Source organism: Carettochelys insculpta, chromosome 6, assembly GCF_033958435.1.
Source record: "Carettochelys insculpta isolate YL-2023 chromosome 6, ASM3395843v1, whole genome shotgun sequence".
NCBI classification, from domain to species: Eukaryota; Metazoa; Chordata; order Testudines; family Carettochelyidae; genus Carettochelys; species Carettochelys insculpta.
In genome coordinates, this window is record NC_134142.1 from 41,848,509 (window position 1) to 41,869,832 (window position 21,324).

Here is a 21,324-nt window from a genome sequence, read left to right on the forward strand (position 1 = left end):
GTGCTGGACCACTCTTCTGGGCACCACACCCCACCCTGAATTCCACATTCCCAGCTAACTGAGAGCATCATGTCCCAATCCTGTTTGGTGCACGATGCCCACCTATGTGCTGTGGGAATCTATGCCCTGCCACTGGGGTCACCCCAGGGGTCTGGAGAATGACCTACCCAAGAGGTCCCCAGAGAAGTTGACGGGCAGGATAACGGCCACAGAAAGCACACAGACAATCATAACCAGCACCAGGATGTGGCGCTGGAAAGAGAGGTAGATGGTGGCGTCGATCCCACACTTGCTCTGGAGCTCCTCGTCCCTGAGAAGACAGAGGTGGATTGTGTTTTTGCGTAGAAGAAGTGAAACTGCCCCTCCACACTCAGGGGGCACGGCTCCCCCCTCTCCAGTGGCAAACACCAGCTCCAGATACTGTAGGGCTCAAACTCGTGCCATGTCTCCTGAGAGCACATAAGGGATCCCCGTGGAGGATGGCATTCTGGTATTTGTGGAACGGGGCATCTGGGACATCTAGGGGTTGCTGACTAGTCCCCAAGAGAAGGGCTGGAGAAGCCCAATCATCTGGGACATTTAGCCTGGGCTCAGACAAAGCCCTGGAACATACACTGAGAGGAACAATCCTGAGCTTAGCTCCTGAAGGCACCTAATGGGAGATTTCCATATCCAATTTCCACATGATAGCATGTTCCTCACATTCCATTGGCCAGACCCCTAGCTGGCCACTAAGGCGTATGGTGATTTTCCACCACCTGGCGATTCCAGCCCATGAACCACCACCCAGCCTGGATGCTTTCCTGAACTAACTCTGCTAAACAGGAGGTGGAAATCTCCTGGCTCTGGCCTCTATGGGCATTCTCAGTCCTGGCCTGAGAGCAAGGTGAGCATGACAGTTGCCTTGGGCTCCATGCCTTCAGGGGCTTGTGCTTCAATTGAATATAGCATCCACCACCCATTGGCCAGGCCCTGTGGTCAGTGTGCTGCCTTGGGCCATGTCCACCAGCTGGGCCAACTCGAGGCATTCCAGCCCTTTCTGATCCCCATTAGCCCTCAGAACAGACATCTCGGCTGCTGCTACACTCTGCTGGACCTGATCAGAACCAAGGGCATCCATCAAAGTGAGAGTGGGAGGAGACAAGTCTGCTAAACTTCTTCTGAACTTTGAGTATGTTGTGGGCCTCCTGAATGCCACAAAAGGTGGGAAGGGCACACACCAGAACCAGAGCAGAGAGGAGACGGGACAACCCAAAAGGGACAACAAGCTGATGAACAAGAAGCCCATATTCTCCTCACTCCCAGGGGAGATGCTTTCTGATTAAGGGAGGCCAAGCAGATTCAGCAGCACCAGGATACTCATTAATGATGAGAGGTATCCAAGGTAGCATCTTGTTATGCAGCATGGCAGAGAGAGGACTAACTGCCATCCAATGCCGACAGGAAAGGACACGTACTTACTTCATTTGGTAGATGGAAATGAGCCAGGAGCAGAATCCCTGGAAGGGAAGATAAAGCAGGATCAGGTTGTGGAGAGCCAACCAAAGTACAAGTTTGGCTGCAGAGCCCTTCACTTTATGGGGAACTGCGGCCTTGCTGTGAGGGATCATGACCGAGGAGAGCATCTGGGGGCTGGCTGCTTCACAACTACTGCTAAAGTGATGGACCTGCTGCTCTGCACTCCCTGACTGGCCCTGACAGAACAACTAATGTCAGTGACGGCAGAACACAGAAGTGATCCCCTCTGGTTTTCTGAAAATGCCACTGGCCCTACAGCTACGGAACTGGAGAAGACATACAAGGAGAGCAGAGAGGAGCCAAAAGCCAACTGCATCTGGCCACATTTCTTCTGGGCCAAGTCCACGGACAGAAACCCGACCAGCACTGCCTAGGATAAAGATGGCGCAAGGGCACATGATCACAGGCTACCAAAGCTGTCAGGGTGAGAGTACAAGGTAAAGAAGGGAATTATTAATGTGCTCAGGAAATGGCAGGATAAGGAAGGATGGCCCTGAAGTGATGGAAGGAAAAGTCAAGGCTGATGATTAGGGAATCTGTCTTCATAGCAAGTGTGACCAGGGCAGAGGCTAGGACTGGGGAGCCCCATCTCTGAAGAGAGCCGAGAGCAGGTTTGGTAGGTGGCAAATGGTATTGGTAGGTGGGGAAGACAGAGGCTTGAATTCTGCAAAATCACGCAGCCTTCCTTGGCACCCACAGGCATGGCAGCACATCAGGACTCCTCTGAAGCACAGCTCCTCTGACAGCTCAGCAGCCTCCTTCCCAACACCGCACGCAGGCATTGGCCCTGCGGAGGAGCTTATGTCCGGGGCACTTCCCACTCCCACAGGACACAGTCCACTCTCTTTCAGGTGACTTGACCCCATGGAGGAAAGAGTCCTTCACAGCCTGTACTCCTGAAATATACCTGGTCCCCGACCCCAAATGACACGCAAATAGGGTCACAAGCAGCTTTCCCTGTAAGCTGAGTACTTGGGCAGCCACCCAGGAGTGACTCAGGTGCTGTCCAGCTTATTAACAGAGTGCCCACAGCCACCCACAGTAGGCAGCATGTGTTTGTCGGCAGTGCACATCTGCACGTCTCGGGGCACATGAACCATTTATTCCGCCCATGGATGGAAAGATTAGAGGGAACACCAAGAGGCTTACTGGGAACACCGCCCATGACCCTGTTTGCTTGTCATTTTGGGCGAGGGGCTGCATATACTTCATGAGCACATGGTACAAAGGATTCTTTCCTCCATGGGTCAGGTCACCTGAAAGGGAGAGGGCTATATCCTGCAGGCGTGGAAGGTTGGGAGAACTCCCCAGAAACAGGAGGATTCTCAGTAAATGACCAAGACCTGGTGTGGAGAAGGAGTGAGGACAGGAATGTCACCAGAGCCACAGCCAAAGCTTGTTTAGCTCATCTCTCTTAGCCAGGTCTGAATGCTTCAGTATGGCTGTAACGGAGTCCACCTCCTTGTGAGTGCCCCTTGGTGGCAAAGCAGTGTCATATAAGGTCTTTTCTTGGTCCTCTTCAAAGTTCTGGTGCCAGGATCTGACTAGCCCTGTCTACGCTGCTGTCAGTTCTTTGTAGTAGCCTTGTGGCCAGCCTCTGGCCACTGGACCTGGGCCTTACCCAGGTCTAAGTTCAGCTCACACTTGGAGCTGTCTATAGTGTTGCTGGTCTCCAAGTCAGTATACAGAACTGCCTAGGCTGAGCTCCGGTAAGGAACTGCCAGGCCCTAGCCCAGCAGCTTCTTTTATGCCAGCCTGCTGAGTCCTGATTGGCTGCTGCAGAGATAGCCACTCTGTCCTCCCTGGAGGACCTCTTTTCTGCTACTCTCACTGGGATGGGGTGTGGCAAGACCTCTGGCCTCCTGTAGAAGGCATCCTGTAGGGGGCAAGGGAGAGATGGAGGAGAGGAAATGAGAGACAGGCCGCATCTACCCTGGGAAATCTTCCACAGCGGGAGTACTGATATAGACAGTACTCAGGAGAGGCTCTTCTGCCATCATGTTGTCTAACGCTGCTGGGAATGGATCTAGAAGACACAATGGCAAAAACACCAGTCTCATGTCTACTCTAGCACTCCCATTGCTGACACCATCTGCAGAGCTTGCTGGTGCTAGGGCAATGGGGGTGGGGAGCGAGTTCTCAAACATTGACATTCATTAGAAAAACATTAGAAAAAATTTGCTTCCCAGGAAAACAAAGAGCAACTCCTGGCTCCACAATTGGTTCGCATTAAACAGGAAACTTCAGATGCGTGACCCAATCTAATTTTAAACCTACTGTGGTACAGAGAGCTCCTCTTCGCACAGTTGAGAGCTAATTTCCCTCCCACGCCCCACTAAGACTCACCACATCTTTGTTATCGATGTCCAGCGGGCTGGTCTCCGACGGCGATTTCTCCTTCTCACTCTGCTCCCCGTAGAACAGTGACGTCAAGCTTCCAGGCGCAGGCAGGAGGAGAGAGAGGGCACGAAAGGGGGGAGGATGAGGAGAAGGGGCGAGGGGATGAGGGAGAAGCATAAGAGAGGGAGCAGAAAGGATGGGGAAACCCTTCAATTCTGATCAGGCCCACTTCCAAGTGACACTTCTCCCCACAGCAATCGACCCCTTCCTGGGAAATCAGCCAGGACAGCACTTGTGGCTGTCTAGCCCAGCGGCTGAGAGGGATTTTTCAGGTCAGTAGCTGCATGGGGTCACCTCTGTCATCAGACAGCTGGTTAAGAAGGTGAGTCAGCAGGTGGCAAAAGAATTCTACACATGCAGCAACTGCTGCCCAAGAACCTGTAGCCCCCAAGAGCTCCCCCCAGGAAATAACTGCTCCTCCCCTGCCAATGGCACAGATTCAGTTTCATTGGTACTGTGGTTACCCACACACAGCCACATACGCTGCCGTTGCCTAGGATGTATTGAATGGTATCGATGCCCACTGCATACAGGAAAAACGAGACACCAGGTCAGTCAATAATGATAATATAGTAACGAATTGGTGCATGTGTGTCTGCCTATGGGGGCAGACATTGCCCGCTGCACAGCAGAGTCAGACCTGTTTCACTGTGTGTCATGGTCCTTATAGTGCTGGCAGCTGATGCAGTTCAAGCGCTAGGGCTGTATGCTTTTAGAGTGGGAGCAGCCGAGTTCCCTCCTTGCTCCTGCTGTGAAGCCCTTAACGGCCATGTATTTGTTATGCTATAATAACATTCTGTCCTTCTCTAGCTCCATCTGTTCAATGGGTCACAAGCACTACTCGCACTTCACAAGACCCATGTGAAATCACTACCTTTAGGACAAGGTAAAGGAGGCTCCTCAGAATCCAGGACAGTGGGGGAAAGATAATAATTATTCAAGCCTTTCCTCCTGTGGCGGCTGCTTCCTAGGAAAGTCCCCTTTGGTTTGCACTTGGGACTCTCTGGAAATACCGAATAGGGAATATCTGGTCAGATCAAAGTAAAAATAAGATTCCACTCGTGCAGGAGGCTCCATTGTCTGGTTGTCTCCCTGCTTCTCTTCTGTTACCGCAGCTCCTTTGGTTAAAGAAGAGTTCCCCACTCTTTGTTCTAGCGAGGTCATAACTACATATTTGTGACCACCATGGAAGTGACAGCAATGTCACTAATTCACCACTAGGACACCACTTGCACTATCTTAGCAGAATAGAAGGGGCTTGGGGAGAGACTAAACTCTTAAGGGGACAATGTTAGGTCATTTGTGCTGGCATTTAGGTTGTGTGAGAGAAATGGTTTTTCAAAACTTAATAATCAAATGACAACACTATTGCAATAACTAGCTCTTAGTGCTTTTTATCAGTAGATTTCAGGGTGCTTTACAAACGAGATCAGTATCTGTTCCCTTACGAACAGCCAGGTTTCCATTTGTTGAATGGGAAAACATTTTTGTTTCACTTTGCACCCTTCCTGGCAGCCTAGGAAGCCTCAAACCAGCAATCTTGGGCCAGTGCTGGGTGACTAGCAAGGGAAAGTGACAGGAACAAGGAAGTGAACATGACCAGGCTAATATCACTGCCCAGGAAGAGTAAAATTCAGGGAGTAAAGCAAACAGGGGACCACTGGGGAAAAGTGACTTGGATCTTTACAGTCCTGTCAGCTATGTGACATTCTGGTACCTTATTTTTAATCATGTCTGTAGTTTTAAATCTTGACTATCTCTTTAATCTCTCCAGTGAGTAAAAAAATCCCTGACACATTTCCAGATTTAGAACCAAAGCCCGTGCTTGAGAAAAATCAGAGAATAATGAGGATCAGAAGAGGATTCTGGAAAGAATTCCCTAGAGCCAGCCGCATGCCTCTCAGAGACACCCTTCCCCCAGCCCCCTCCAAAAATATCAGCCCAGGGAAAGAAAGAGGAACAGCTGCAGGGGTGGGGAGCTGGATGGCCGTGAGGTGCTGGGAACATGGTGCGTGTGGGGAGAGCACCTGATGTTTTGGTCTGCTTTCAGGCTGCAAATCAAAGCGGGGTTAGACTTGCAACTGGAGACCCACATCTCTCAGGAGCCAGCTTTCCCCACGTTCTTTTGCTCAGTACCAAACATTGGGTCTGATTTTTTTTTAATTGTGATGATCACATTTTTCTCCTGAGTTCTGCCCTGACCAGACCACCAGGAGAACCCCACAGCTATACCAGAATCACACAGCAGCTGGCGAAAACACCTCTTGCCCCTCTGGGGAAGCAGCTACTCATTCTCTTTCTTTCCGAGGAAGGCCATTTACCCTGGCACCAAAAGCAAAACCACCAGATCACCATTATCATTACTCATAGGAGTTCCACGTGCTTGGCGGGATTCGGCTGGTTCAGAACGGGAGGGGAAAAGGACAGTTAGACATGTCAGTGACCACCCAGGAGACTACATCACTCCCAGCTTATCCTTCCCATTACCTCGTTGACAATCCTTCTTCTGAGCGGTACCTCCCCAGCTAGCTATCACCGGCCAGCCTGCAGTCCTTTGCACTTGCACTTCCCCAGAACCCTCACCCTCACCCTCACCTCAGACCAGAAGCAAGACGGTAACAACAATGATCACCACCCACCACCGACGCTTCCCACGCTCCTCACACCACCCCCACCCCCCGCCATCCTGCCTCCAAAACCCACACCTCCAAACTCCTCCACCGCCCCCCTCTCTGCTGGTATCACAGCACACACGTTTCATTCAGGTGTATGCTCTGTGCCCCTCTGGCCCTGGCACCCTCTTTGCCAGCAGGCCAGAGTGTTGAGCCACCTGCCAGCAACTTTCCACAACCCTCAGGGATGCCCCCACTGATGACCGTCTCCAGCCAAATGGCCAGGCCCTTCTGTTTCCATCAGTAGCTGTTCTGCCCCATGCTCAGTTCAGCAGGCACAGGATCAGGGTCAGGGCCTATAGCTAAGGGATGAAAGGGAGGGAGAGGATAGCGTCCCTCATAACATTAGTGGCTCATTAATTGCCGCACATCCTAAAGGACTCATAAGGGCTTTGTTATTTCACCTTGCAGTGCAACAAGGAAGAAACTTGTTCCTTAGCTCTGAACCTACAAATGAAAGCCAAAGCTGCCCTGGCTCTGATGAACCCACCAGTGTCCCTCCAAAGAACCTGGCCCTGCCAGCACACAGACAGCACTGCCACACGACTGAATTTCCCTTCAAGCCACCTGCAGTGCGGGGGCAGGAGAGGGCTCCAGGGCTCACCAGTGGCTGCACTGCCCCCAAAGCGGGTACACATTCGAAACCCTGCAGCACAACGGGCTCTAGCGGGCTCCGCCTTGGAAGGCTCAGCAGAGAGGCTGAACGGACAGCAGAGGCTGAACCGTCTTCCCACCCAGCCAGTGCTTCTCTGGGACAAGGATGAAGGGCCTGTGAGAAAAGCTTGTGTAACAGCCGAGAGGCAGATTTGAACTGCGACCTCTAGAGCTCAGTGTTGGTGCTGCTACAGCTTGAGATAAAAGCCAGCCGGCTCTCAGTTTACACTGTAGAGGACACTCATGCACTCTCTGTGCAGTGGTCTAGGTGCTACTACATGGAAGAATGAATCCCATACAGCTGTATGGGTTATACTTGCCCTGCTGCCATCTAGACTGTGCTCGTCTCTGGGGATGAACCAAGGTGATCAGCCCCTGCCCCCACTGCCAGTCTGGCTCCATCCAGCAGCCCTGACGTTGAGGCCACTGGGCTTGTTTTGGAATAAGGGCCAGGAAGAGACACCCGCCTGCTTCCTCTCCTTGGTCTGAGCAGCGCCCCCAGGGAGGGAGCTCAGTCCTTACCTGTCATTATCCATCAGCAGAGCCAGGCGCCCATAGTCCCAAGCTGCTTTCCGGAGGCAGGAGAAGACCAGGAGGAGGAGCTGCAGCAGGAGAAAGCAAAGGGCTAATGAACCCAGCACCAGCTCTGTCGAGGCTCCTCCGCTCAGAAGGGCCCAGTCATGACAGTAGAACTAGTCAAAGCTCCTCCAAAGGCCAGACTGAGGTTCTGCTCCAGTGACGCCACTGCAGCTGCTCAGGACTGCCCTCGTACACCCCACCAGAAGTCCGCAGCCGCTAGGGGATAACACACCCGCAGGCAGCCACCCAAGGGGTGTGTCTATACTTGCATTCCTCTTTTGAAAGAGCCATGCAAATGAGGCAATTGGAAAATGCAAATGAGGTGTAAATTTGCATAGTTGGGACCTCATTTGCATATTCTAATTTCAAAAAAAGAAAGCCAGTGTAGACGCTGCTCTTTCGAAAGTAAACCCATCTTCGAAAGAATCCTTTTCCCCATTAAATAAAGGGAAGAAGGATTCTTTCAAAGATGGGTTTACTTTCGAAAGAGCAGCATCTACACTGGCTTTCTTCTTTTGAAAGAAACTCTTTGGAAATTAGAATATGCAAACGAGGTGCCAGATATGCAAATTTATACCTCATTTGCATTTGTGATTCACCTCATTTGCATACATCTTTCAAAAGAGGAATGCAAGTGTAGACGCACCCAAGGTGACTATACCCCCACAGACCCACACAGCCAATGTGGCTACACACAGAGGGAGCAAGCGAAAGGCTCAGAAAGCCGGGCCAACCCCCCGCCGTCACACATCTGCACGGGCAGAACAAGAATCACACACAAAAACTACCTCGCACCCTGTGGTCAGAGCCGTATGGCCCAGCATAGTCACGTAATACGTCCCACCCACGCCTCCCAGGCCCATTTGTGCCATACACCCACCATGGGCACAACACGCTCTGGCACACAGCCAGACGACTACAGGCAGAATTGGATACCCGCTGCAGGCTCACATGATACACCCACATGGCCACGATTATGACACCTGCCTCTCCTCAGGGGCTCCACCTGCACACACGGCCTCAACCGCCCCAGGAAAACCAGGGTCTATAGTTCACCACCTGGGCAGCTCCAGTAGCTGCAGTGGAGACGGGGCTCAGGCATGCTGAGCACTCTATCACCTGACCACACGGGATAGGCAGTGTGACGTCGCGCACTTCCGAGTCCTGTGCCTGGTCCTAGTCACGCTGAGTCACTCCTACCCTGAGACCGGCTACTTTCCTTCCTCAGCAGGTGCTCACTTGGGGCACTGTCCAGGAACTTGGAGCTGGGGCAGAAGAAGGACACCCTGGCCTGCCCACCCCTGCCGCTGTACTCACCAGCCAGAGGACGAAGTTGATGGCGAGCACGGTGGGCACACCGCCGAACGGCAGCCCCTCCAGGACCGTGCTGCGGGAACGGGCGCTGAAGCACTGCTCCTCTGTGCCATTCGCTAGAGGGTCCAGGAAGCTGAGGACGTCCAGGGAGATGGGATTGGCACCCTCGGGTGCAAGCTCGGACAAGTTCAGGCCATCCATCTGTGCCTCTGCGCAGACCCTGCAAAACACCTGGGCAGAGTCCATCAGGGCAGCATGAAGTTGGGAAGTGGGAGAGCGCTAGCTGGCAGGAGCTACTCCAGCCCCACAGCTATCAGAGCCCTCCCTCTCTCAGCATGAGGCACCACAGGTATGCGCGCAGGGCAGGGAGCCGTCAGAGTGAGCTCGTAGCTAGTGCGGCCCCAGCCCTGCCCAGCAGCAGGCACTGCAGGGATCAGAGCAGGAACACGGGGAGGCAGACCTTCCAACGACTCAGTCCCCACCTCTCGGGGCAGGAGGTGCCGTATGAAACGGGGCAGGAGGCTGGCGGAGAGCTGCACACAGCTTCTCCACGCACAACCTCTCCTCGCAAAGCTGGTGCCATGGCAGGGGCTGGCTGTGCAGAAACCCCATCTGCTCCAGCCCAGGGCTTTGCTCCATTAGGTGATACATGATCTGTTGTCATTTGGCTTTCCAGATGCCATCTTGTTTTTATTCATACCTGACCAAAGTCCCTCGCTGCCTTCCCCACTCAGTCCTGGTGGCTGGAATCCACCTTGGCCATCCCGGTGTGGCCCAGCACAGGAGCAAGGCACTGAACTGTTCTCCCTGGCTGCTACAAAGGAGAGAGATGTTCTCTCGTGAGGGCTTTGCTGAGCTGGCTACCACACCACCTTCCTTTTACCTTCTGTGGCATCCCAACAACTCACACCCATCAAAACCCAGAGTCTCTGACATGACAGAGAAGGAAGTCCTGATGGCTCCTCCAGCCATCTTCCTGCCAGCACAGGACCATTCACTTGGAGGTATTTCTTTGGTTTTCCTACAATTCAGTTTTCAATGTCCCAAGCAATAGGGCTCCCTATGCTTCCCTGGGAAATCACATGAGAGCCTCACAGAACTTGCTATTAGAAATTATTCATTGCTATTCACAGTCAATGACCACATCCTAGCCCCATTAGCCATATATCTTGGAGCAATCCTCTGCTCTCCTTGGGGCTTCCACCCTTCAAACACTTGTGACCCATTACCCACACCCCAGTCATTGGTTAGCCAAGCCATGCTTCCCAAGCTCTTGTAATCTTTCCTCACAGAACAGTCCCTCCCTCACTTTGGTCACTCTCCTCTGACACCTTCCTAACTTGTTGACAACTTTCTGGCCCTGACATGCTGGGACTGATTTCATAGCTGCCATACAGCCAGCATGGCTGGCATTGTGTGAGCTGCCTCTGCTCCTCGCAGTAGTGTTTAAACACAAAAAGGCTTCCTACTGTCCAGCGGAGGGCAACAAAAATGATTAGGGGGGCTGGAGCACATGACTTACAAGGCTAGGGTTAGGCATTTAAAGCTTATCTAGTGTACAGAAGAGGGGGATCTGACAACAGCCTTCAACTACCTAAAGGAGAATTACAAAGAGGATGGAGAGAGGCTGTTTTCAGCGGTGACAGATGACAGAATGAGGGCAATAATCTCAAGCTGCAGTGGGAGAGGTCTAGGTTGGACATTAGGAAAAACTATTTCAACAGGAGGGTGGTGAAGCAATGGAACAGATTATCTAGAGAGGTGGTGAAATCTCCATCCCTAGAACTTTTAAGTCCCAGCTTGACAAAGCCCTGGCTGGGATGATTTAGTTGGGACTAGTCCTGCTTTGAGCAGGGGGTCGGACTTGATGTCCTCCTGAGATCTCTTCCAACTGTATGATCCAATGATACCGCCAACAGGTCTCAACAACGGCCCTCCAGACCTTGGGTCAGCTGGACTCTATCACATCAGACTATTTTACCCTTCTTCTAATTCCATCCATTTTCCCTGGTAACCTGGGGAGACCCCCAGGTCTGAGACCTCCAGCACATTCTCAAAGCAGCTTTTCTGGAAAACAGGTGCCATGTTAGCAGTTACCTGCAGGTGCATGTTAGCATGTTAACAGTTAGCATGTTAGCAGTTACCTGCAGGTGCTGGTTTTCTGCTTGTTTCCACTGGCTCTGTAAATCTTGCTTTGATTTCACTCTCTTTTCTGCTGAGCCATCAGTTCAGCCCATCTGGGCCTAGCAATCTACTGCATTTAATTATCCCAAGCTGCTTTTAACAGTGGCTCTCAACCTTCCCAGACTGCTGTACCTCTTTCAGCAGTCTGATCTGTCCTGCGCATCCCCAAGTGCCACCTCACTTAAAACCTGCTTGCTTACAAAATCAGGCATAAGAACACAACAGTGTCACAGCACACTATTTCATCTTTACCCTATAATGATAAATCAATCGACTGGAATATAAATGTTGTACTGACATTTCAGTGTATCTCATACAGAACTGTATACACACATCATTTTAGTCTGCGCTGATTTCGCGAGTATTTTTAATGTAGCCTCTTGTAGAACTAGACCAATGCCTACAGGAATTGCTGTATCCGTCCGCCCTGGTTGAGAACCACAACCCTCTGACTCCATCCTCAACCTCTGAGGAGGCTGTATTTGGACCCTCCATTAAAGCAGACTTTGGGACAGGATTTTCCCTCTGGTTTTCTACAGTAAAGTTTGAGGTCAAAAATATACAGACCTGCTGCACCCCCATTCTCTTTAATTGCCCGCTTTCCTGCCTGGCTTGCCAAAGCAGTGGCTGGGTGCAGCTGTCACTGCTGCTAATGTACATGAAAGATGGGCTAGTACTTACCCATGTAGTACCCAGAGGCACTAAGACCTCATCTGGGGTGAGTGAAGTCTCTGCTCTACAGCCTCAGCTAAGAGCCTGCTGGCCTTTAGCTCTTGTGGTAGAGTGCAGGGCTTTAGACCCTCTGCTTACAGGTTCTATCCCTAGGGCCAGCAACCCACGTCTGTCAATGTTACACCCAGATACAGTAAATGCTTGCACACCTGCCGTTCCATCGCCCAGAACTCTCAAATAACCAGCATTTTAACCATAAGTAAATTTTTGTTATGTTTTCCATAAGTACAGAAGAGTGAAAGTAAATACAAATAAATACAGCAAATATAGTATAAGTTTACAGTGTACAACACTACTGTTGGTAAATGAAGTACTCTGCATACATTTTTGTTTATTTCTTAATATCCAATCTTGTTTTTCTCTAGTGCATTGCTAGGTATACCTCTCTATTACCTAGAATATTTGAATATCCAGCTACCTCCCTGTCCCAGGGCTGCTGGACATGAAAGAGTTTACTGTAGTGAGTGAGACGCAGCACAACCCCTGCTGCATTTCTCAGGGGAAATGGGTCCTTCTCCCACAAGCTACCCTAGACCAAACTGATTCTGGCTGAGCCTGGGCTAGTTATGATGGGCTCTTGAGACAGCTGAGTCCAGCCCTCCTCATCCAGGTCTCCTGTTTTGTAGGAAGATGGGCCCACATTAGATTTGGACTTCTGCATATGTGATAGGCCCACGACGTGTCCTCATAAGAAATGAAATCAAGCAAAACAAAAAAGATGTTGGTGTTTACCTCAGTGTGACCCCAGTCATGGCACTGTTGTGTTATTTAAGGTTTGGGCTGAGGAACAGAAATAAAACACAGTTAGCAGGGCACTGAGGCAATGTGTAATTGGCTAGAGATATCCGTTAGTTGGGAAAACGTATGGCAAAGTAAGATGGGGGGAAAACTCTGACGAGAGCAGAGTACAGCCATAAACTGCCTTGTCTAACTCTAGCTAATGAGCAGTGGCCCTGCTTGTATGTTACTGTGTACTAAAAGGTTTATCTGGCATAACTTGTGTCCTTCAGGGAAGGGGGTTGGGCTGTGGGAGACAGGACAGGGGCTTGGAGATGTGGGGGGTGGAGGAATCAAGGCAGCAGGTTGGGAGGAGCTGGCGTTCAAGGCAGGAAGTGGGAGTGCAGGAGTGATAGGAAGGAGTTGGAAAGTGGAGGGAGGCTCAGGACATAGGCTGGAGGTGGCTGCTGGCATTTGCTCCCTAGGGCCACCCTGGGGCAGTGGAGACCATACTGGCCAGCTGGCAGCTGCTGCCCTGGGCCAACTCAGAGCAGCAGGAGCAAGGCTGCCCAGGTGGTGGCTGATCTGTGGCTCTCAAGGCTTGTTGGGTGTGCTTGCTAGATGTCCCACACTGGCCCTTTTGGAGTATAGCTATCCCTGCTACCAGACCACTCCCTTTCCCTTTGATGAGAAACAGCTGCATTCCAGGCACATCCCATTGTCCTGGCACCACCAGACCCTGACCTCACTGTAAGTTATGATAAGAGGGAGCTGCCTACCAAATTTGGTGGTCCTAGGTCTTACCATTTAGGGGGAGTTCTTGAACAGGCAGATGGACAGACAGATACATAGACAGACACAGACACTCTCTCAAATATATAATAGATAAAAAAGCAACATTTTCTAGGGGTTTTTGTCAGAGCTTCTCCTTATGCTCCAGGGTGAGACCATGATGGGAAGGAGTCTCTCAGTTGTGATCTTGTTGTAAATAAGTTGGCCAATGCTCATAAACTGTTTTGTTACTAGGACAGGGAATCCCTGTGTGCATATACATGCCTGTCATATTTTGGGTGTAACAAACACCAGGTAGTCTTTGTATGAATACAGGAATGCTTGTGTGGAAAGTGAGTTGTGGTAAATCTTAATGAACTTGTTAGGAAAAGCATTTTCCAAAGATTTGGTCCAGCGTGGGGCCTTCTTGCAGGGGAAGGGTGGAAATCTAGGAGATACAGCCCTGACAACAAAAGATAAGTGGGAAAACCCAGGTGAGGGGCCCGTGTGAGTCAGTCTTTACTCCTGTCCCAAGCCAGACCACAGGTGAGTCACTCAGTAATAACATCGCATGCTTCTAAAGCCTCTTTCATCCTGTAAAACCCCAGACGGCTCTTCCCTGACAGAGATTGCTCAGTCTTCCCTGAAGCGCAGGCAGGCACTTCTGAGGTGTAACGTTCAACAGCAACACCAAACAGCGATTTACAGAAGAACCATCCTACGTGTCAGGGTACTTCAAAGCTGTGGCTACATGAGCCCCTTCCTTTCAGAAGGGGCATGTTAATGAGTGAGTTCAAAAGATGCTAATGAGGTGCTGCCATGAATATGCAGTGCCTCATTAGCATAATGGTGGCCACGGCGGTTCAAAAGTGCAGCTTTCAAATCGTGCCACCCGTGGAGATGGGGACCTTTCAAAAGGACCCCCCAGTTTTTGAAAGCCCCTTCTTCCTATCTGGTGCTAGGAAGGAGGGTCTTTCGAAGACTGGGGGTCCTTTCGAAAGGTCCCTGTTTCCATAGGTGGCGTGTGATTAGAAAGCTGCACTTTCAAATCACCGCCGCCGCCATTATGCTAATGAGGTGCTGCATATTCATGGAGTGCCTCATTAGCATCTTTCAAACTTGCTCATTAACATGCCCCTTCCAAAAAGGAGGGGCTTGTGTAGACCCAGGGCAAATGTTTTCACAGCAAGAGTCACATTTTCACTGACAGACTCCAATTCACTGTTACCCAGACTCTCTCCAGTCTCACCAGGTATCAACTAACAGCTCCAAGGCAACTATAGCCCTGGTTTTGCAGGAAAGCTGCATTAGAAAGGTGAAAATAGGGACACAGAGATTAAGATTAGGCAGCTGCTCAGCTGTAGGACCAGGCTGTCCAAGTGTGCCACCCATGAAACCACACTTCTCCCTAGAAGTCAGCTTTATGTTATCGATCTAACCACCCAAGCAACAATAAAAGTGAAAACCAAAACAATCTGCCATGCTCAGCAATGTGAAAGCAGGAAGACTTGTTTGACCTGATGGACTTGCCCACGGGACTAAGCATGTGCATGATATGTTGGAAGTGCTGCTCCCCTGGGACCAGAAGTGATTAGTTTTGCTACAAAACCAAATGCATATCCCTCTGCAAACAAAACCTGCCTCTATAGGTATGTGTGCAAAACGTTTTGGCTTCCACCTTCGAACCTGGAACTCACAAAGTCTTAAGCAGCTTGGGTTTTGGCTGGGAAAGGCTCTTGTGGATCTAGTTGTCATGCTAACTCTTGGAAAAGTCAATGTGCCCCAGGAGAGATCACGCATTCAGACTTTACATCTTATACAGCACAGTGCTACCTACTACTCACCCCCATCACTCCCTGCAGACCCAGCTCCCCTACCATCACAGTGGAGCAGTGGTGTCAGCACCAACTCATTGTCTATGACTGAGTCACCAAACTGCTCCCAGCAGCACCTGGGGTTCTCCTTGAAGGTCTTACATCCACTATTTACTGACTTGTTCTGATCCTACTTAAAACGTGAAGTGTGTCAAGATTCCAGCCCCAGGTGGGATGGCTGCAGGCCATCAATTTGGCCTCCCATTGGGGGACAGTCTATCTAGGTCATCTTCTTGGACTGACAGTGTCTTTCTTAAGGCTGTGTCCACCCTAGACACTTGGCTCCCATTGGGATCAGGGGCTGAACTCTTAGTTTGCATGAGGGCTGAGGAGACCTCTGAAGTATGGCTGCCTCCCATCCATCCTTTGTCTCCTCCCCTTACCAAGTCAGGGTGAATGAGACAGTGAGTCTTGGGGCAGGTGAGTGCCAGCAAGGTGAGCCCTTTGAAAAGTGAGCTGGGAATTGGGAATTTACTGTAGTCTTATTTCCAGCCTGCCAGTGCCCCAGTCCATTGGCTTATAAGAGAAGAAAGCTGGCACAGAAGGCTGGCAAGGTGTCAGGGAGCAGAGGAAGGCATAGGCCCAGTGAAGGTTGGGCTCTTCCCTGTAGAGTGCCACTCAATCTGTTCTTCTGCTGGGTGCAGTCTCCCTCCTTTACCTCACTCCCTTCCCCAGGTAAACAACAGAACTGCCACCATGTGGCATTTCCAGTTGCTAAATAATTTATCACCCTTTTGTTAACACGGAGAATAAGTCTCTGGTGGATGGAGCTGCTGGACCTTCAGCAAATAAACAATGAGGCTCCTAGCAACCCGCAGCTCCTCTCCCACCTCTGACTGGCTTTTCTGGAGCTAGATCCTATGACCTGTGACTGTTTCCAGGAGCAACAGGGGATGGATCACTTGTTACTGTTCATTTCCTCTGAGGCACCTGGCCTGGCAATGCTGACAGCTGGAAGACAGAATACGAAGTTAAATGGACCTTTGATCTAATACAGTTTGGTCAGTCTGATGTTCCTTAGGAGCACTGCTTACTCTTCCTGCCACAGGAGAGAGCTGGTGAGCAAAGGACACAGCTGCTTGGAGGATGGGTGGGATGTTCCTTCCCTGCTAGCTCCCTGATGCTGCCTCTTTCCCCACAAGCTAACTAGAGAAGCCAATTATAGCTTGGCTGATCTTCATCCATCCAGCAGCAAATTCTTCTTGTAAATGCTGCATTTTGTTTCCCACTAAGTTTTCCTCTCCCTCCCAAAGGCAAACCTCTTCTGTGCCCTGCAAATTCAGCTCCATGCACATCTCACACCAACTCCTGCCCCTCTATTCCCTGAGCTTACTTCATTTGGCAGCTGCACTTTATAGCCTGTTAGGAACAGAAAGAGAGCAGCCACGGCCTCCCTCTCATTCAGCTCCATTCCATCCTCCTCCCATTGGAGCCCCTGCCCCTCTGCAATTCGATTCCAGCCCCTACTCAGCTCCAGTACAACCCCTCCAGGCCCATCACCCCGCCTAGAGCTCTGAGATGGTGCCAGTGTATCACCCAGCACTTTTAAATCAACCTTCATCCCACCCCAGACAACTCCTTCTCCTGACACCACTGCAGGCACCCTTTCCGCTCAGGTAATCCAAAACAAACAGCTGGACTTCCTTAGAGCGAAGGCTGCAGACGTTGTTAACGCTCTGACGCAAACGACCGTACTTCCGACTTACTGTGAGATTAACCAGATGAAGGTGATTCACCGAAATATTTTGTGATCTTTGCTTCGTATGTTTGGCCAGCAATAATGTTGTGGAAATTTCACCTTACCAATAACTGCCGTAGCTCTGTCCTTCAAGACATGCTTAGGTACTCTCTCAACTGAGAAGGCAGCAATTACGTACCCTTTTTCACAGAGTCAGAATCACAATAACAACGCCTATGTTGAAAGGGTCCTTAAATCTGACCCACAAAGGGTGCGTCTACACTAGCTGGCTACTTTGAAGTAGCCGGCACAACGTCAAAATAGCACGTGTCGAGTCTACACGCACCGCGTGCTATTTCGACGTTGAAATCGATGTTAGGTGGCTAGACATTGAAATTGCTATTCCCATCCGAAGATGGGAATAGTGCCCTACTTTGACGTTGAACGTCAAAGTACGGCGTGTGTAGATGATCTGTGTCCCGTTACGTCGAAATAGCGGGGTCCTCCATGGCGGCCATCAGTTGAGGGGTTGAGAGATGCTCTGTCCAGCCCCTGTGGGGGTCTATGGTCACCGCACGCAGCAGTCCTTAGCTCAGGGCTTCTGGCTGCTGCTGCTGCTGCAGCTGGGGGTCCATGCTGTGTTCATAGGGTCTGCAACCGGTTGTTGGCTCTGTGGATCTCGTGCTTTGCAGGCCGAGTGTGTCTGGGAGGGGCCCTTTAAGGGAGCGGCTTGGGGCTTTGCTGGCCCCTTATTTCAACGTGGAGCACTGTGTGTGTGGATGCTCTACATTTCCTTCCAAGGCGGCTCCTTTCAATGTTCTCTGTCGCCACTTTGATGTTGAACGTTGATGGCACCAGCCCTGGAGGACGTGTAGATGATATGCTCAGAGCTCCCGATCTGTGTGTCAGGTAGGCCACAACAGGTGGATGAAACAGCAGAATGAGCTGGGGGCAGGGTCTGGTTGAGATTACAATAAACGTGAGTTTAGCGGAAAAGCAGAAGTCACAGTACACCATTTGTCTAAGCAAGATGACAAGTGAAAGATCCTAAAGATGGCAAAGAAATAGATACACAATAAAATTACCTATTTTATCCAATTTAGAAATAAATCAGTGCCCTGCCTTGTATTTTTCTCACTTAGTACGGACATTTGTTTTTGGACAAAATGTTTGTCCTTCACATCTTATGTACTTACTAGATTAATAACAACGCTTTGCACTGGAAGTCAAGACCCTCCAAAGGAGGTCACTACCTCCAAGAGAAGAATTAAGTAAATCTCACAGCTAGAATGGGCTGACTTATGCATAATTCATCATTCATTTGGCATATTCTGCTTTTTCCCTGTCCAAACTGTCCACGAGAGGCCTGTGATTCTCTTAGATGTGTTATGCAAAATGATTTACCAGACGAGTTCTGCAAATTTGTGGACACGTCGTATAGTTCTGCTGTCTGCTTAGATGTGTGTAATATAGACACTTTGCTGTCCCATTATAAATAGCTCAGAGGCTAGAGCATTAGCCTTCTAAATCCCAGGTTGTGAGCTCAATCCTTGAAGGAGCCTTTCAAGGCTCTAGGGTAGGTTAGTTTGGGGTTGGGAGAAAGGGTTGGGGATAGATTCTGTTGTAAGTGCAGGGGACTGGACTTAATGGTTCCCCTAGAGGCCCCTTTCAACTCTGTGAGATATGCATATAGTCATGTTTCCAAAAAACAGGAAATTTACAGGAATATTGTCCAATAGTGACTTAACTTCCCTTCCCCTGGAATATGTCTGCCAGCATGCTCGCTCATTAGAGTATTTGTGGAAAATGCATACTCAAAGATCATCAACACATTAAAGCAAATTGTTTGCAATATTCAAATGAACAGTCAGTCTCTTTGGGGAACAATAGTTACCTACAGCTGATCATAACCCTCATCTATTTCTGGGGGATTATCAGCTTTGCTCACAGATAAGAAAACAGACCCAAACAGGCTAAGGGACTGGCCCATGGTGGTCCCAGAGAGCCAATAGAAGAGCTGGGATTAGAAGCCTTGATGGCCAGTCCTGTGCTCTGCCCACTAGATCACACTGTTTACTGAGCTGCATTTTTCCAGCTCTCTTTGCCCTGCCTAGGTCCTCGCTGGGGGAGTTATCTCCAGCAAGCGGGAGTGAGATGTAGGGAGAGATGTAATGTGAAGGTCAGGGTCAGTGCCACTTAAACTCCTCTTGCCAGGCCCAAGCTGACACAGCTCAGATCTACAGCTCTGTGTGATTAGTAGAAGGTCAGTGGTGATTCTGGAGAGGTAGGGAGGGAAACCTAAGCTGGTTACCTTGACTCAGAATCACAGACAGGGATCAATAAGAAGCTCTGGCTGGAACAAGCACATCAATATCCCAGTGCTGAACTCAGCACAAAAGAGGGAGACGTGGCTTTAGCATAGGAGGGCGCAGTGACCTCTAATGTGCTTCAGTTCAGTACGGCAGGAAAGCAAACACACCATGCCCTGCCCAGGGCTCTCCCATTCCCCACTCGGGCAACAGGGAGTGAGAGGGGGAAACAGGATCTCTTGCTGTCACCCTGGTTAGGTAAGCGATGAGCTGTGACTTCTGCTTTTCTGTGAACCTCTTTTTGTACTGTAACCTAATCACCCAACCTCCTGTGCACACAGGAGCTGCTGGGGGTGCACCCTGTTGCTCGGGACTGGAAAAGAGAAGTTGGAAGCATAAGGACAAGGTGGAGAACGACATGGCACATTCACAGTGAGTGGCCAGTGCATGCAGGCCAGGGACTGACTCCTGCAAAGTATCCAAGCCAATCCCAAATCAAGGGACATAGAGTGAACGTATTGCGATGTGTAAATGTTTGCACAGGTGGGGAGGTTGGTACCCTTGGATGTGCGATGTGACCTATGCCCAGCCCCAACCCTCAAGTCTGATCCACTCAGCAGAGCTCTCCTCTGTGCCAAATAGAGAAACCCGCCTCACAAGATGAGTCAACTGCGTTCTTGGGGAATGGAGTGGAGGTCTCCGGGGAACCCCACCACTCACGACCAGAGTGGGGCAGAAGCAGGGGGACTGCCCAGCTTGTTCCGCTGAGCAGGGATGTGATGGCTGCTTGCAGCTTGCACAAGCACTGCCAAGGAGAGGAGCCCAGGCCTTAAAGGAGAGGCTCTGAGGTAAACTGCTGGCATCCCCAGAGCAGACTCAGTGCCAGGGCCACTATCCAACAGGCAATGCTCCTGAGGGAGCACCTGCAACCTCAGCAGCATCTGCCCCCTGCCTCCGAGAACATCAGCTCAGCCCCAGGCAGCGTTTGGCATTCTGCTCGTTCTTCTTCACGACGTGGCGTCCTCTCTAACCTCCCCTGCTCCCCTGCCAAAGGTTCTGTGCTATCACGGTGCCAAGCAGGAACGGCACGCTCCACACCTAGAGTGAGACAGGCACAAGGGGAGAGAGGAACCTGACAAGCCTCCCTCACTTTGCCTTGTTCCTTCCCCGCAGCCTTCCTCCCACCCCTGGTCACTGCAGTCATTCATCAGATTTGTATGATTCAGCACTAGTGATTTAATCACTCCCGCTACAAGGAGTCCGTTAGCTTGGCCGAGGGAGGACACAGCTTATGAGTGGGGAGGAAGGGAGGCAGAGGGGCCTCCTCTCCTGTCCCTCAGGGTACGTTATAAGCAACTGGCTACCTGCTTGGCTCAGAGCCAGGGTCAGAGCAGCGTCACCGCATAGCATTGGATTGGGACGGCCCTTTCCTGGTGCCTTGGGTTTGGCTGGCATCAGATGTAGTTTCTCCAGAAAAACAGCTTCAGCAGGAGACTGAGACAATTCTGCAGAACCTAGCCCTGGCTGGGAAGTGTGGTTAGTGGTCTGAGCACAGGCTGAGAAGATACTGGGCTCCAATCCCAGGTCTGCCACCAAGTCACTGTGTGACCTTAGGCCAGGCACTTTTCCTCTCTGCACCTCAGTTCCTCCTCTGTCAAATGGGGATCATGGCATTGAGCTGGCTCACCAAAGGAGCTGGGAGGCTGCTTGGGAATAGGAAGTTATCTGTGGAGCCTGGGGGAGCATGTTTGGCTGGTGAGGAAGCTCTCAAAGGAAACTGCTCCTGGGGTAGAAATCACCTTTTATCTTTGCTCTTTATCCATTTTACCTCTTATCCCAGGCTCTCAAAGCATTCTACGAACACTAATTCTCTGTGCCTCACAGCTCCCATGCACAGTCCAGCACCCTCGTTTTACATTGGC

General features: G+C 50.7%; 1 protein-coding gene across 7 annotated transcripts in view; it reads right to left on the reverse strand.

Annotated features, from left to right (window-relative positions):
* The window catches only part of TMEM63C (transmembrane protein 63C), a 116,459-nt gene that overhangs the window by 15,967 nt on the left and 79,168 nt on the right, over positions 1–21,324 (reverse strand). For 3 of the 7 annotated variants that reach the window (XM_074996729.1, XM_074996722.1, XM_074996724.1), the window contains 6 exons: positions 9,838–9,951; positions 9,141–9,357; positions 7,767–7,846; positions 3,865–3,952; positions 1,462–1,499; positions 168–310 (listed from right to left, as the gene is read on the reverse strand). In XM_074996729.1, coding sequence (XP_074852830.1) covers positions 168–310; positions 1,462–1,499; positions 3,865–3,952; positions 7,767–7,846; positions 9,141–9,338 — 547 coding nt within the window. In that variant the 5' untranslated portion in view covers positions 9,339–9,357; positions 9,838–9,951. Of the gene's footprint in view, positions 1–167; positions 311–1,461; positions 1,500–3,450; positions 3,532–3,864; positions 3,953–7,766; positions 7,847–9,140; positions 9,369–9,837; positions 9,952–21,324 lie in introns of those variants that run through there. The other 4 variants (XM_074996727.1, XM_074996723.1, XM_074996725.1 and 1 more) reach the window with 2 other exon arrangements.